Source organism: Thamnophis sirtalis, unplaced genomic scaffold, assembly GCF_051295495.1.
Source record: "Thamnophis sirtalis isolate CommonGarterSnake01/CBP01778 unplaced genomic scaffold, rThaSir2_p1.2 scaffold_8, whole genome shotgun sequence".
NCBI classification, from domain to species: Eukaryota; Metazoa; Chordata; class Lepidosauria; order Squamata; family Natricidae; genus Thamnophis; species Thamnophis sirtalis.
Window position 1 is genome coordinate 34,593,040 of NW_028261388.1, and position 17,147 is coordinate 34,610,186.

At 50.3% G+C, this 17,147-nt stretch overlaps 1 protein-coding gene across 7 annotated transcripts in view; it reads right to left on the minus strand.

Moving 5' to 3' along the window:
- Positions 1-17,147, minus strand: part of CD47 (CD47 molecule) — an 81,779-nt gene that overhangs the window by 40,993 nt on the left and 23,639 nt on the right. For 6 of the 7 annotated variants that reach the window (XR_015697480.1, XR_015697479.1, XM_087721432.1 and 3 more), the window contains exon 3: positions 9,194-9,220. The exons of the other annotated variant lie outside the window; for it this stretch is intronic. Coding sequence is in view for 4 of the 6 variants with exons in the window: in XM_087721432.1 (XP_087577558.1) it covers positions 9,194-9,220 (27 nt within the window). In the remaining 2 variants the exon portion in view is untranslated. The remainder of the gene's footprint in view (positions 1-9,193; positions 9,221-17,147) is intronic. 7 annotated transcript variants of the gene reach the window in all.

Here is a 17,147-nt window from a genome sequence, read left to right on the forward strand (position 1 = left end):
CAGCTTCAGGGCCTTCACCCATAAGACTTTGGAGTGGGTGCCCCAATGTTGATGTACATGGGCCTTCACCACCACAATGTCTGTTAGCAGGAGCACATGTTGGCCCCTGAGCCGAGTCTGGAAGTGGAGGAGTGCTAGACAGGCTTCTTTGAGCTCCAGCCAGTTTACATTGTGCGGGAGGTCGGCCTCCATCCACCGTCCCTGCGCGAACTGGTTTTCTAGCACTGCTCCCCAACCATAAAGGATGGCATCTGTGGTGAGCATTAGGTGAGGTGACTCCCAAATCTCGGAATCCACATTCAGGGCTGGGGACAGCCACCATCGCAGGGAGAGAAGAACTTATTGAGAGATGTGTAACAACACTGTGGATCCGTTGGTGCTCTGGCACTGGAATGTAATTAGCATCCACTGCAAGGTCCTGGCATGCAAGCAGGCCCAAGGCACAATGCTAATACAAGAAATCATATTTCCTATGAGGCTGGACTACGTGAATACAGACACCGACCGAGCCTGATGTACCTGGCATATTAGTTGGACGAGGCTGTCTCTTTGGTCCGGCGACAGGAAGACCTGCCCCGCACCTGTCGATGATAGCCCCCAGATGCTGAAGTCTCATGATGGGTTGCAGGTGGCTCTTTTGAAAGTTCACAGAGAACCCCAGATTTTGCAATGTCTGTACCGTCAACTGCAGATCGTACCGTGCCCAGGCCACAGATGTTGAACCAACTAGGATGTTGTCCAGGTAGCACTGGATCCTCAATGATCTGCCCAAAGATAAGCCACCACTGCCAACACCTTTGTGAAAGTTATGGGCGCCAACGCTAAACCAAACAGGAGTGCTCTGTATTGGTAATGTATGCCTGCATATGAAAATCTGAAAAAATTCCTATGATCTGAAAAAATCAGGACGTGCAGGTACGCCTCTATTAGGTCAATGGAGGCCAAATAGTCTCTCTCCCTTAATGCCCGCTAGGATTAATTTCAATGATGACATATTGAATCTGCAATACACCAGATGACGGTTGAGGGATTTTAGGTCTAGGTAGCTCTCCAACCCCCTGATGCTTTAGGGACCACAAAGACGTTGGAGTAGAACCCCAACCTTTTTTTGCTTCCGGGACCTGTTCTATTGCCTGAATGTCAGGGAGATGAGAGATTGCCATTCTCATGAGCTTACTCTTTTCCTTGACCTTGGACATAGGGAATATTCTAAAGCAATTGGGGAAAAAGGAAAAGAACTTGAGCCTAAGACCCTGACATACTGTGCTAAGTACCCAGGCATCTGTGGTGACTGCCTCCCAAGAACCCACAAAGATGGCAAGGTGACCGCCATTTGGAGGATCCCCGAAGGAATTACTTCCCCCTGCAGAAGGAACGGCCACTTTCCCTTCTAAAGGGCCTTCTGTTCTGGGACTGATAGTGGGACTGATATTGAAGGTGGTACCTCTGTTTGTCCCTGTTAAATCCTCTATCCGCCTGTCTATCCAAGTGAGGCTGGTAATACCTATAAGATGGTGTTTCCTGGGCCGGCAGTGGTAGGCCAGTCTGTGGTAGTAAAGCGTTGTGCCTTGTTCCAAATGCTTGGAGGCTGATGTGGGAAGGACTTTCTTCTAGTGACTCAGGTGACCCAAGGTGGCGCAGTGGTTAAATGCAGCACTGCAGGCTACTGCTAGATCAGCAGTTCAGCGGTTCAAATCTCACCGGCTCAGGGTTGACTCAGCCTTCCATCCTTCCGAGGTGGGTAAAATGAGGACCCAGATTGTTGGGGGCAATATGCTGACTCTCTGTAAAACCGCTTAGAGAGGCCTGAAAGGCCTATGAAGCGGTATATAAGTCTACTGCTATTGCTATTGCTATTCTTATCCTTATTCCTGACCAGTATTGGTTCGGGGGACTCCCTGAATAAGGAAACCCGAGTAAGGTGCAACTGCTAAGCTCCACTTGGATTTAGCATCCACCTGCCAGTTGCACAACCACACCAATCTTCTGGTAGCAATTGACGAAGCCAAAGCTCGGGATGCGAACTTCACCACTGTAAGGGTGGCGTCCGCTGAGAACTGAGTCACAGCCAGCAGTTTATTGAAATCCTGCTGAAGGCGGACATCCTGGGGGCGAGATCCTTTCCTGGATATGTTGTAACCACAACAAGGAAGTTCTATTAAAAAACAAGGCAGCTGAGGCAGCTTTAATTGCCCAGGCAGCCGATTGGAAGTTCTTCCAAAGGGTGAGTTCTGCCTTTTTGTCCTCCGGTTTAAGATTGTCTGCAATGTCCCCTGCCACTAGGGCGGAAGATGTGGCCAGGGTCATCACTGGTGCATCGACTGTTGGGATCTGAAGGATCTTAGAGAATGCTTGGTCCATGTTATAGAACCGGCGGTCATTGCTCCCTGGTTCTTTACTACTTCGGAAAATAACTGTGAGGCAGGAATTTCCTCCTTGTCCAGTTGGGCCTGAGTAAAGAGGGCATCGCCCCAAGCCAACTGGGAAGGCTGAGTCACTGGTGTCTGGGCAGGTGGGACCTGGGAAGGTATCTCTAAATCAACTGTTCCCCAGGCCTTGTGAAGGAGGGACTTAAGCAACAAAGGAGGAAAGCAACCCGAAAATGTAGAGGATCTGGGTTGGATGAATCCTCATCCTCCGATATATGTAAGTCCCTCTGAGGCTCCTCCCCCAACAGAAAACTTCACTAGCCACTCAAGGTGAAGCAGGCCTGGCCTCCATGGGAGCCCTGGCCTCCCTGCTGTGGATGGAGTTATGCCCTTTGTTCCCAAGTTGCTTGGCTGGGGCCTTGTCCTTCTGGCATAAGCCAGACACAATGTCATGGGAAATGGCCTGCGCAATGATTTTCTGCATGTGCTCAGGAATGTCCTTCATGAAGTCCTTGGGGGAGGGATTCATGTCTGGGAGGAAAATCATCTCTAAGGATTGAGGGTCCCTGTGGGCCAAGGGAGCATGTGGGATCATGTTGGACACAGAGCAACCAAATGGATCCCCCTGGAGTTTCCCCACATCTCTCCCAGACAAGGGAGGAGACAATGAAATTTCCCTTCCCCTCCTAAAACGTTTGGGGGAAGGAGAAAGGGAAAGAACCGCCCTTCCTCTATCAGTAGATCTGGATCTTTGGACAGGTGGGCTAACCCTGTGGTTTGCAGAGGCTATTTGTCTCTCTGCTCTAGCTATCCTCTTTTCTAGGGCCCTCTGCCTGCGTTGTTATCCCTCTCCACTGCTTTGGATTGGTGTTGAACCACAGGTGCCCTGCCTTGTTTGGACTTCGACGTGGCCTTCCTGGGAGGGCTGCCCTGGCTCTGGGCACTGGAAGTGCCTGCCTGCCTATTGGGGCTGTTGTTGGCCACGGCTGTGCCTGGCTCTCCACTCATGGTCCTTTGTGTTAACAGCAGTGCTCCAATTATGTCCTTGGCTCTGGCAGCCTTCTGCGGCTCTCTCTCGCCTCTCTGCTTGTTGCCGCCGCAATTTCAAAGCAATCAGCTTATCTCTAAGCCAATCGCAGCGCTTTCCACGTGGCAGAGCTTAAAATGGCCACTGTGATGTGGTCCGGCTGTCAGAGCTCCAAAATGGCCACTGTGCATTGCTGGAGAAGTTTGCTGAGGCGCCGCTGCTCGCTCCTGCTGCTTGTTTAAAGGAGCTGTCACATTCTGAGCATGCGCTAAAATAAAGAGTTTAAGCGGGAAGCGCTCGACACCCGATTGGCTGATCGTTTGACAGCTCCTGTATAAAAAGGGAGCTGTCCAAACGAGCAGCGCGCATTCCTGTCTAAGAGCCGGTTCTGAAAGTTAGCCTGTATTTGTTAGGGAATAAAACTTGTTAGCCTTTATTCCCGTCTCCGCCTCAGTTATTCTGACTACCCACGGTCCTTTGGTACACACCACTGGCGACGAGGGTGGGATTTTCCAACTGAGGTGTGAGTAGCTGAAGTCACTCGCTGAGTCACTAGAACCGCGTTTTCCATTCTAACCCTGCCGCGACGAGACGTCGCTGATTCACTGACAGGAATGGTCACGTTAAACTTCGCGTCATTCAGTTATGGCTCCGAGACATGGGAGTCATACACCGCCCATTTTGAATGCTTCCTGGTCGCCCACGACCTTACCGAGCTGACGGATGAAAGGAAATGCGCATTTTTCCTGTCAGTCTGTGGAACGGACGTGTTCCACACTGCCAGGGCTCTCACAGCCCCTGAATCTATCAAGGCCGTGCCATGGCCCGTCCTGATGGCAAAGCTGACGAGCCATTATGCCCTGTCCCCATCCAAAATAGCCCGCCGGCACGCATTCCATCAATGCAGCCAAGCCGAGGGAGAGTCAGTCAGCACCTATGTCACCGCCCTGAGATCGGCCGCCCTCCACTGCGAATTCCGGGATCTTGACGAGGCCCTCCTCGATCGCCTGGTGTGTGGCCTCAGAATCTCAAACTGCAAAAGCGGTTGTTGACCAAGGCAGACCTCTCCTTCCAATCCGCATTCGATGAGGTTCGGGCTTCCGAAATGGCCATGGCATCCCTAGCTACCATTGCGAAGAGCCGGTCTACCTCGACCGCACAGCCTGCCAATACATTCAATACAGTTGCCGGTCTACCTGATACGGAGAGCGATGAATCGGACGCCGAAGGGCAAGAGGAGGACATTAACCGCCTTTATGAGGCGAACAGAAAGAGCTTACCACGGCGGAAGGGCGATCCTAAATCTGCATGTAGTGGGTGCGGAAGCAACCATGAGAGAGCCGAGTGCAGATTTAGGCAAGCCCTCTGCCAGCGGTGTGGCAGAAAGGGCCACATCGCTCGGGTGTGCCGAGCCGTGCAGCCCATGTCCTCCTCAGAGTTACAGGGCGATCGGTCCCGACAACCTCGGAACCAGACGGAGGGCCCAAAGAAAGCTAGGATGGACTGCCATGCCATCCTCCGGAATGCCAACCAGGGCCTCTCATGCCACAATCTTCAGAAAAAGATTCAGCTGACTGTTAACCTTGAAGGGAGGCCCTGCGAAATGGAGCTGGACACCGGCTCCGCAACATCCATAGTGTCCTGAAGTACGATTAAGCGCCTTTTGCCCCAGCTGTCAAAGTGCCAACTACAAGACTGTAACCTTACATTACGGGACTATCAGGGCAACCTGATTCCAGTGATTGGCACCTGCAAGGTCAGGGTGCAGTTTAAGGGGTTTGATGGCCGGTTACCCCTCATCATAGTCGAGGGGCGGTTGCCCAGCCTTCTCGGCCTCGACTGGTTCCAGTCCCTCGGCCTTCAAATCAGTGGCATCCACCACCTAAGCACGTCGGCCCTAGACTGCCTGGTCAATGAGTTCTTTGCCGTGTTTGATGGCACCCTGGGCAAATACACTGGCACACCCGTGTCGTTCAACCTCGACCCGTCCGTGCAACCGGTACAAATGAAGCCACACCAAGTACCCATCGCGCTCAAGCCGAAAGTGGACGCCGAGCTAGATAAGCTCATGGCTCAAGGCGTCCTGGAGCCAGTGGACCATGCACGATGGGAAACACCCATCGTGTTACCAATCAAACCAGACAGCAGCGTGAGGATTTGCGCAGACTACCGCTGCTCTATCAACTGCGCTCTGCCCTCCAACGCGTACCTGGTGCCAGTGGTTCAGCACCTTCTCCACACCTTGGGCGAGGGGTCTATCTTCGCAAAGCTCGACTTCGCCCAAGCTTACCAACAACTAGTGGTGGACAATGAGGCAGCTGAGGCGCAAATGATCGTCACGCACCGGGGCGCATTCTGATGCCGCAGATTACAGTTTGGAGTCAGCATCGCCCCAGGACTCTTTCAAAGCTTGATGGAGCGGCTGCTCCAAGGACTCTGAGGCGTCGTTCCCTATTTTGACAACGTCCTCATATCCGCAGCCTCCCTCGATGAACTCATGGCCCGCCTGCGGGAGGTTCTCCGTAAATTCCAACAAGTGGGACTCAAAGTCAAAAGAGACAAGTGCCAGATCGCGGTGCCCCAGATAGAATTCCTAGGGTTTCTCATTGATGGCAGCGGCATTCACCCCACGGCTGCCAAGACCAAGGCCATCGTGGAAGCCCCTGCACCTACCAATAGAGCTGAACTACAGGCCTTTTTACTACTAAACTTCTATGCTATGTTCCTGCCACATAAGGCGTCTGTCGCTGGGCCACTTCACCGCCTCCTTGACTCACGCGTGGCCTGGGTTTGGGGCCGCCGGGAGGCCTCCGCATTCCTAGCTGTTAAACACCTCCTCATCTCCAACGACGTCCTCGTCCAATATAGCGAGCACCTGCCTCTCGTGCTCGCTTGCGACGCTTCACCCTATGGGGTGGGCGCCGTCCTCTGCCACCAGCTACCCAGTGGGGCAGAGGTGCCTGTAGCCTTTTTCTCCCGTACCCTATCTGCCTCCAAACGCAATTATGCCCAAATCGATAAGGAGGCTCTTGCTATTGTGGCCGGGGTGCGGCATTTTCACCACTACTTATACGGCCGCACTTTCGGGATTGTCACCGACCACAAGCCGCTGCTCGGGTTGCTGGCCGGCAACCACCCTGCCCCGCAGGTTCTCTCCCCACGGATGACACGCTGGTTTGTCTTCCTCGCCTCCTACGAATACCAGCTGCACCACCGCCCGGGGAAGCAGATCACCCATGCCGACGCATTCAGCTGTTGCCCCCTGCCGGAGGCCCCTGAAGACCCTGCTGCTGTCGCCCCAGTATTCCTGATTGACGACCTCAATCTGCCAACTTCTGCCGCCGACATCGCCCGGTTGTCCGCAAGGGATCAGGTAATTTCCCGGGTGCTAGACTGGGTTAGGCGAGGGTGGCCAAAAGACCCCGTGGATCGTGCTTTCCTTCCCTTCAAGTCCCGCCTGGCGGAGCTGTCCGTCCAGCGCAGCTGCCTACTCTGGGGCCACCAAGTAGTGGTGCCGGCCTCACTGAGGACTACCGTTCTGCAGCAGCTACATCACGCCCACCCCGGCATCGTCCGGATGAAGGCCCTGGGCCGTAGCTATGTGTGGTGGCCTAAGCTTGACCAAGACATAGCAGCCCATGTCGCGGGGTGCCCGCAGTGCCAGGGCACCCAGGCCTTGCCTCCCAAAGCTGAGCCCCGTACATGGGAACCGCCATCCACACCCTGGTCCCAAGTGTACGTCGACTTCGCGGGCCCCATTCAGGGCCGCATGCTATTCATTGCCGTGGACGCCTTCTCAAAATGGGTTGAGGTCGTCCACATGCTATCCACCACTGCAGACGCACTCATTGCGATCCTTCGCCACCTATTTGCCACTCATGGCCTTCCCGACGTGCTGGTGTCCGATAACGGACCACAGTTAACGTCTACCAAACTTGAGGCGTTCCTGGCTTCCCAGGGTATCCGACATGCCCTCACCTCCCCCTTCCACCCGGCTAGCAATGGCTTGGCGGAGCACGCTGTGCGCTCCGTCAAAGGCGCCCTCGCCAAAATGGATCACCTTCCCTGGCAAGAGCGCATAGACGCCTTCTTGCTCGCCCACCACTCCACCCCATCACCAGACTCCAATACTAGCCCGGCTGAGCTACTCATGGGTCGGCGGTTACGAACAACCCTCGACTGCATGCACCCTGCTTACTCCACCCCAACTCCCTTAGATTCCCATGGGGGTGCCCGATCCTTCGCCCAGGGGGAGGCAGTGTATGCCCGGAATTACGGAGGGCATCCCTTGTGGCTACAGGGCATTGTGATTGACCAGACCGGGCCCTGCTCCTACAGGGTCAGGCTCCATGACGGCATAACTTGGAGATGCCACTGTGACCAGCTGCGGAGCAGACGCCAACCACCAACCGACCAGCAGCCACCGACCGACCCACAAACTCCGGCGAGCGACGCGGGGCCCAGAAACGAGGAGGCCGCAAGAGAACAAGCAGCCAGTGCCCCAAACCGAAGCGGCGACTTACTTGGTGGACAAGCACCATCCTTAGCTCTTCGACGGCCCGGGCGATCACCATCCTCCGAAGCAGAGTCCTCAGCCGAGCATCCAGAGTCGCCAGGCAGCGCCGGAGGGCCTTGAGCGTCTGGCCGAATCAGGCGGCGTCCAGCATATTTACAAGACTACGCTTGCGCGAGCTTAGGGGGAAGGAGTGTCACATTCTGAGCATGCGCTAAAATAAAGAGTTTAAGCGGAAAGCGCTCGACACCTGATTGGCTGATCGTTTGACAGCTCCTGTATAAAAAGGGAGCTGTCCAAATGAGCAGCGCACATTCCTGTCTAAGAGCCGGTTCTGAAAGTTAGCCTGTATTTGTTAGGGAATAAAACTTGTTAGCCTTTATTCCCGTCTCCGCCTCAGTTCTTCTGGCTACCCACGGTCCTTTGGTACACACCAGGAGCCACGCAACCTCCGCTAGTCTAGAGAATTCCTCTGCTCCCTAATGCCAGTAAGGTGAGGGTTTTCCCCTTTTGGAGTAAGGCAACCACATAGAATAGGGGGCTGTGTTAGAATGCTCCTCTAGTAACTCCCAATATTGTTAGAAGTTAGTTTTACACATTGATGTAATTTAAGCTTTAATCCAAAGACTGAGGAATAATTCAGAAGTGGAGCCAAGGAAAATAAATCCTCTCTTAGATCAGACTGAGTTAAACTGGGGCCAAGGAAGAGTAGAGTCATAGGCGTGGCTTCAGAATAATTGACTCAGTCTCTGGACCAATCAGGGCATGAGAATAACCAATCCTGCTGCATCCATGGAGAAAAGGGTAGACTCTTTGGACATCCTTTTCAAACATAGTGCTACGTCCTTCCACAGAACATAGCAGTGCTTGAGCTAAATCTACTGTGCTGCCCAAGGGCTAACAAAGTAAACCTCACCAATTCTCTGCTGGCACAGGGATCAGGGGATACCAGGCACTTCCTGCAGGAACCAAGGCTTCTGCATTTCCTCAATTGCAGATTTTGACCCAGTTAATGTGGTAGTATATGCTATTTATACCACAAACTATGATTGGATCAAATATGCTTTTTGAATTAAAGAAGTAATATGTTGATCACCCAATTCTGCTATGACAATATTGAGTACATTATGATCCCATTCTTAATTTCTTTTTAACAGCAGCTGTGAAAGAAGAAAGGCTGATGCAGTTGCCAGGCTAACTGAAGTGGGAGGACTAATTCAGAAAAATTGTCAGAAAGAGTGAACAAGCCTTTGTGCAGCTTCATTTTCCAGATATTCTTCTTACCGATTTCTGATGACTTATTTAGGAAGGCTGTAAGGGGGAAAAAAAAAAACAGGGACAACTCTAATTTATATGTTTGGATATGGTTAATATAAGGTACAATTCATTAGCCCACTGAGTTTCCCACCGCACTTTGTTGCTAGAAAAACATGGCCAGTCTTAGGCACAGATAAATGTCTAATCTTCAACTTGTCAAACTAGTTCCGACTTCAAATCTACTATTATTTTTTTTAAAAAAGCAAAATAATATTTGGAAGTGGGCTACTATTACATTAACTGAAGCTATCTCCATTTAAATCCTTTTAGTTTTTCACTTCACTTACCCTATTTGTTGATCTAAACCTACCACCAAGTTAATCTTTGCATAATTCTGGATCAATATATAGATTCAGGCTCAATTAATGACAATGTTCTAAATTCATCTCAAATACTTACAGAATTGATGTTACCACAGTTTTCTTACCATCTGATACTTTCTCTATAATATCACTTATTCCATGAAAAAGCAAGACCTTAAATAAACTACAATAGATGAAAGATATGAAAGGGAAGTGGAAGAGGGGACCAGCTTCTGTCTATTTATTATGATATAAGAAGAATATACCGCATATAACCTAATGACAATTCATAAAGTTTCACATATTACTTCTATCTGTTTGGGTGGATGGATGTAACATTTTTATTGAAGTTTTGTCCGTGTAAGCTGCCTGGAATCACCAAGAGTAAGTTGGATGGCCATTTATTTTTTCTTTTAACAACTCTAAATCCCTTGCATTGGGGTGGAGTTGGGGTGACTGAATGGAACTAAGAGTTTAAATGGCCTGATGTCTATGTGGAGCTCACAGCAGATATATTCTCATTATGACCAGAGAGAGAAATATCTGCTGCTACCTGGGACCGAACTCACGGCCTACTGATTGTGAGGCGAGAGCTCCACCTCTAGGGGGTGGCCCATACATGTTCTTAAATAAAATAAAATGTCAGCAAATAATTCTAGCATGCAAATAAGTAAGATGGAATGTAGATACCTCCAGACAAGACTTCAACTGAATAGTCATTGTATCCTCCTGTCTTTTTTTAAACTGAAAGTGTACTGTTTTTCAGGGACACAACCAATCCAGAAAAAACAGGACAGTGGAGGCTTTTATGCTTTTCACTATACAGCAGTTATCACTTAATAACTGTTTGAGACAATGACCCTTCACCATTGTGATGGTGTTAAAGAAATAACTTCACCACCAATGCCTCCATCAATGAGCTTTGCGGGTCTGTAAAGCAGAGGAAAGATAAATAAAATCATAAGTACATAAGTCACATAATATCTCACTTAGTGACTGCATTGCTTAATGAACGTTACCAATCCCACCTTTGGTAGCTAAAAAGGACTACCTGTATATAATGGGGTTATTTACAGCAGGCACTTACAAAAGATATATACTATACAATACTGGTGTTCACTTGGTGTCAATTTCCTTCTACTCTACCTCAAGAGTTTCTATTGTATTCTGATTTTTTAAAGACTACTTTAAGTGGTGTTTCGAACTTAATGTATCCCAATCACAACCAAATTGGTGCAAAATAGAAAACGTTTGGTCTTTCCAATATTCAAGTGTTGGGATGAGGAGGGCAAGAAATCTGCTAATTAGAACCATGCCGAGATGAAAACTCTGAAAATATACTGTCCAGTGTCCCCCAGGTAGTGTACATATGCCTAACTTTACTCTTTTATTCATGGCATAGCACTATACTTTTTTTTAAAGGAGGACAATTGTTTTGTATGTAGAGGACAATTGTTGGAGTTACTGTTTTTTATGATACATTTTTTCATTATTCCGAAGCACAGCTGGCTGCCCACACTTCTCAGTATAAAAAAAGCTCAATGGAAGATGCTCCTTCACGGTGGTGTTTAAATGAAGTATGGAAAGACAGAGATGCCGTACACCTTGGACAATGGAGCAGGATATTTTCAACTCTCCCCTACCATCTCCTACATGTTAAATAAAAATATAACACATTAAATTCTTAACACTCAATATTTCAAAGAAATGTATTTATTTAGGTAAAGGTAAAGGTTTCCCTCGCACATGCATGCTAGTCGTATGCATGCTAGCCTGCATCTCTGCTTAGAGAACAAGGTAGCAAGCCCAAACTCTAGCTAGGACCACTTTGACTGCCTGCAAAGTTCAGCAAAGCTTTATGGTCAACCTGGGTCCTTTCATACTGGACATCCGTGGGAATTAGAATGGCTGCCGAACCCCACCGCTCCGAATGTTTGCGATCAAGAAGAGACTAACCGTGGCGCCCAGGACCCCAAATATGGTAACGGAGGGGTTCCTTTTGGGTATCAGCCTTCAGCCTTTCCAGGGAGGTGGTCGTTTCGGGTGGGGGCCGCTTTTAAGCGGCTCCAGGAACAGCTCCGGAACGACGAGACCCCCCCTGGCATGGCTTTTTACCTCGGACGTTCTAAACAGCTGGGAAGCGGCGGCGACGGCTCTGTGCGAGAGGCGGAGGCTTTGGCCCTGCCGTTTGGAGGAGTGCCGAACCCCCTCACTGATAGATCAACATTTTGGGGCTGGTTTATGCCCCGAAGAGGAAGTGGGAGGCCCAGGAGAGATGCCTAGACTGGACTGGGACTGGGACCGGGAGGCAGAGGAATTGATTTCCTGTCTCCATTACAGCTTCGCTCCTATCCCTCCCTGCATTTTAAAAGGGCGTTTTGCCACGATTTCATCACTGTGTTTGCAGGACTTTAAAAGATCTGACCATTTATTGGCTTGGCTTAGGAGAAAAACTGGAAAAACTAATCTACGGACTCCCTGTGGCAGCCATTACCATCAGCTGCCACCATTACAATTATCACTGCCTCAGGAGTGCTGTGCTAGCTGGGAAACTGAACTCCCTCTAGTGGTCATTACGGGTATTTATCTGAAACCTTTACCATCACCCAGCACTATTACATCAGAGAGACAGTGTGTTAAGAACTTGGACTCCCTCCAGTGGACATTGTTAGTATTTCTTTTTGGACATATACTTTTCTGGACCATTTACAGCTTTCTATCGGACTCCCATTAGACTTTATTAACGAGAAGGCCAATTCTAAGATCCTGCCTTCACCAATCTGCACAACCGTTTATCCGCGCAATTTTTATCTGGTATGAGGAGTGCATGGGAGTGTATGTGCTTGAGTGAATGATCCCACTTTTATTATCCATTATCATTGTATTTTTATGTGTTTTAACTTTTTGTGGGGACTGCTTGGGTGAATGAATGAGTATGCCTGATTCGGAGGACCTGCCGGGAGAAGTGGGGGCCATGGGGGTGGTTGGGGGAACTAGAGACACGGGAGAGGGTCGGGGTATTACGGTCGTAACAGGGAGGGGCAGATATGGCGGGGACTTCAGGGCAGGCCATTACCGGGGAAGGAGGGTTCACTACATTACAGAGATCCCTCCTTCCGGCCCTGTGAGTCCCACTCCGAGACCAGATGGCGTAAGTAATCAGGACCCTGGACTCAGGCTGCTGTCGCTAAATGCCAGGTCTGTGGTACATAAAGCTCCTCTCGTCCGGGACTTAATTTTAGACGAGAGGGCAGACCTGGCATGTATTACTGAAACCTGGCTGGGCCCAGAGGGAGGAGTCCCCCTTGTAGAACTGTGCCCAGAAGGATTTCAGGTGCTGCATCAGCCGAGAGCCCAGGGAAGGGGTGGGGGTGTGGCCGCTGTTATCCGGGAGTCGTTAGTTCCTCGTAGGGTCCCTGCTCCGGAGATTGTCGGGTGTGAGTCTTTGCTGTTAAAGTTGGACCTCAAGGGTCAAGTGGGTTTGCTGCTAACGTACCTGCCTCCCAACAGCGTTGCAGCAGCCCTCCCCTCGCTCCTCGAGTCAGTAGCCGAGCTGGCAGTTGAGTTCCCTAGGCTGATGGTCCTGGGGGACTTTAATCTGCCGACGCTCGGTGAAAACTCTGATGGGGCGCAGGAGTTCATGGCTTCCATGACAGCCATGGGCTTGACTCAAGTAATCCGAGGCCCAACCCATTCGGCGGGACACATGCTTGACCTTGTATTTCTCTCGGAGCAGTGGATGTGTGATCTTGGTCTGAGGGGGAGTGACATCGTACCCCTGTCGTGGTCAGACCATTGCCTACTGAGGCTCGACTTCCGGAGGCCAAACCCCCACTGTAGGGAGGAGGAACCGACCAGGTGGTTCCGCCCCAGGCGTCTTATGGAGCCAGTAAGGTTCCAGACAGAGCTTGGGGTTATTCCTGATACTTTCACCCACAGTCCGGTAGAGACTCTGGCTGCTGCGTGGCACTCGGCAGCGTCAGAGGCCCTCGACCGGATTGCGCCACTGCGGCCCCTCCGTGGCAGCGGATCCCGGAGACCACCTTGGTTCACCGAGGAGCTCCGGGAGATGAAGCGCCGGAGGAGATGCCTAGAGCACCGTTGGAGGTCCGATAAGTCCGCATCGAACCGAGCAATGGTAACCACCTGCACCAGGGAATATACTAGGGCACTTAGGGCAGCTAAAAGATCACATATAGCCTCCCTGGTTGCGTCCGCTGAGTCCCGTCCAGCCGCCCTGTTTAGGATAACCCGCTCCCTGTTGAATAAAAGGGAGGCGGGGGAACCCTTGCAGGGCAGAGCTGAAGAATATGCCCAATTCTTAGCGGACAAAATTGCTCGGTTTCGGACGGACTTGGACTCCACATCTGCAGTTCCAGCCGAGACTCAGGGGGACCAAGTTCAACAGCTCTGGGTTGAGTTTCAGGAGGTTACCCCCGGGGATGTGGACAAGGCCATGAGAGCTGTGAGTTCCTCCACCTGTGCTTTGGATCCGTGTCCCTCATGGCTGGTTTCTAACTGCAGTGAGGTGACACGAGGCTGGATCCAGGCGGTTGTAACCGCCTCCCTTCGGGAGGGGAACTTCCCCGCCGCACTGAAGGCGGCGGTGGTGAGACCCCTCCTGAAGAAGTCATCCCTAGATCCAGCTGTCCTTAATAACTACCGCCCGGTCTCCAACCTCCCCTTTCTGGGGAAGGTTGTTGAGAAGGTGGTGGCCTTCCAGCTCCAACGGTCCTTGGAGGAAGCAGACTATCTAGACCCTTTCCAGTCAGGCTTCAGACCCGGTTACAGCACTGAAACCGCCTTGGTCGCATTGATGGATGATCTCTGGAGAGCCAGAGATGAAGGACATCCCTCCATCCTGGTCCTCCTTGACCTCTCAGCGGCTTTCGATACCATCGACCATGGTATCCTTCTGCGAAGACTGCGGGAGGTGGGAGTGGGAGGCACCGTGTTACGGTGGTTCTCCTCCTACCTCTCGGACAGGTCGCAGTCGGTGTTAGTGGGAGGGCAGAGATCGTCCCCAAGGCCCCTAAAATATGGGGTGCCGCAGGGTTCGGTCTTATCCCCCCTACTATTTAACATTTACATGAAACCGCTGGGAGAGATCATCCGTAGGCACGGGATTAGATACCATCAATATGCGGACGATACTCAATTGTATCTGTCCGCCCCGTGCCAAATCAATGAAGCGGTTGACGTAATGGACCGGGGACTCGAAGCCGTCATGGACTGGATGAGGATTAACAAGCTTGTGCTCAACCCAGAAAAGACCGAGTGGCTGTTGTGTTTTCCTCCCAAAAATTCGGCTATTAATCCAACACTCAGGCTGGGGGGTCAAATTTTACACCCCTCAGAGAGGGTTCGCAACTTGGGAGTCCTCCTGGATCCACAGCTGTCATTCGACCATCATATAGCGGCTGTGACCAGGGGGGCATTCGCCCAGGTACGCCTGGTGCGCCAGTTGCGACCCTACCTGAACCGGGAAGCTCTCACAACAGTCACTCGGGCCCTCGTGATCTCTAGGCTGGAATACTGCAATGTGCTCTACATGGGGCTGCCCTTGAGGAACATCCGGCGACTTCAGCTAGTACAGAACGCGGCCGCGCGAGTGATCGCGGGTGCACCCCGATTCACCCGCATTACACCTATCCTCCGCGAGCTGCGCTGGCTACCTGTCGATCTCCGGATGCGCTTCAAGGTGCTATTGACCACCCATAAAGCCCTACATGGCAGTGGATCTGGATACTTGAGAGACCGCCTTCTGCCAATTACCTCCCTACGGCCTATAAGATCTCATAGGTTAGGCCTCCTCCGCATTCCATCGGCCAGCCAATGCCGGCTGGCAACCACAAGGAGGAGGGCCTTCTCAGTAGCGGCCCCGACCCTTTGGAACGAGCTCCCCGTAGAGATCCGTACCCTCACCACCGTCCAGGCCTTCCGCACAGCCTTGAAGAACTGGCTCGCCCGTCAGGCCTGGGGATAAGGACCATTACCCCGCCCGAATGTTGTATGCATGTTGCGTATTATTTTATTATGTGTTGTTGTCTTAGTATTGTATTGTATTGTATTCCCCTCTCCCTGGTTTCTGTGAGCCGCCCTGAGTCCCCTCAGGGAAAAGGGCGGCCTACAAATAAAGTCAAACTGAAACTGAACTGAAACTAGTCGTTCCCGACTCTAGAAGGCGGTGTTCATCACTGTTTCAAAGCCGAAGAGCCAGCACTGTCAAAAGACGTCTCCGTGGTCAAGTGGCCAGCATGACTAAATGCCGAAGGTGCACGGAATGGTGTTACCTGTCCATCAAAGGTGGTGCCTATTTTTCTCCTTGTATTTTTACATGCTTTCAAACTGCTAGATTGGCAGAAGCTGGGACCAGTAATGGGAGCTCACTCCGTTATGCAGCGCTAGGGATTCGAATCGCTGAACTGCCGACCTTTCTGATCGACAAGCTAAGCGTCTTAGCCACTGAGCCACCAAATGTATTCATTTAATCCTAAAATACCCATGCTGCTCCATTCCAGACTAGCCAAATTAAATTGTTTCAATTTACATCAGAACTGATTTTAAAAGAAATATTTTTTTCCTGCAGAGTACCAGGTTTTATATTACTAAAACAAAAACTAATGAAAAAACAATTAGAAGACTCAAACAAGGACCTAATCTCTTGCCTCTCTCAAGATTAGCAACTACCAGCTCTAGACAGGTGGTCTCTGATTTGAATGAATCAAGAAAACCATAGAGGAATAAAAAAATCCTATCCACATGAAAAAATTATTCCTGGGATAAAACTGGGATAAAAATGTTACACTACAGATGATTGCAGAAAAGCGGTTTAAGAACAATCATATGAGTTTGCTTTCTTGCTTTCCTTTCCCTTTTAAGCCTTTTTCCTCTTTTCTGCCTCATCTTTACATTGCAAGCCTTCAGGCAGAGAATGTCGTCGTCTTCTTTTTTTTTTTTACTGACTTTATGTAAGCTCTCTTAGAGCCTTTTGAACTGAAGAAGATATAAATACTTTAAACCAGAGGTAAGTGCAATCTGTGCTCTTAATTTAATTTCAAATTTCTGGCCCATTACACAGAATAGGGAGGACGTATTAGGACAAAAATCAAGATGGGAATGTTGTGTTCAGCAGAGCTTCTTAAAGACTGTTCAGTAAACAACTATCAGTAAAATACCTATACTGATATAATATATATACTGATATATTTTACTGATCAGCATATAGTTTATTTGCAAGCCTGGAAGGGGCCTGTGAATATTGTTGTTCTTTAAACTACTAACTTTATTTTTACAGTATTACATCTCATAGGACACACTTGAAAGTCTTTGCAACAATAGCATGAATTCCAGGTGTCCAGCATTTTAACATTTCATGTCTTTCGCTTGTCTGATCCTGTTCTTCACCAAATCATGAAACAAACTCCTTGTCCCGAAAAAAAACACTTTTTATTTGGCTAATGTGAATTCCTAGCATTCACATCCAGCAAAGTCTTGGCAAACAGTCTTTCAAGGGTGAATTGCAAATACAGACATTATCAGTCCTTGGATAGCTTCCAGCAGGGGTGGGTTTCTCGCCCCGTTCCAACCGGTTTGGTTGGAACGGGGCTGGCGGCGTC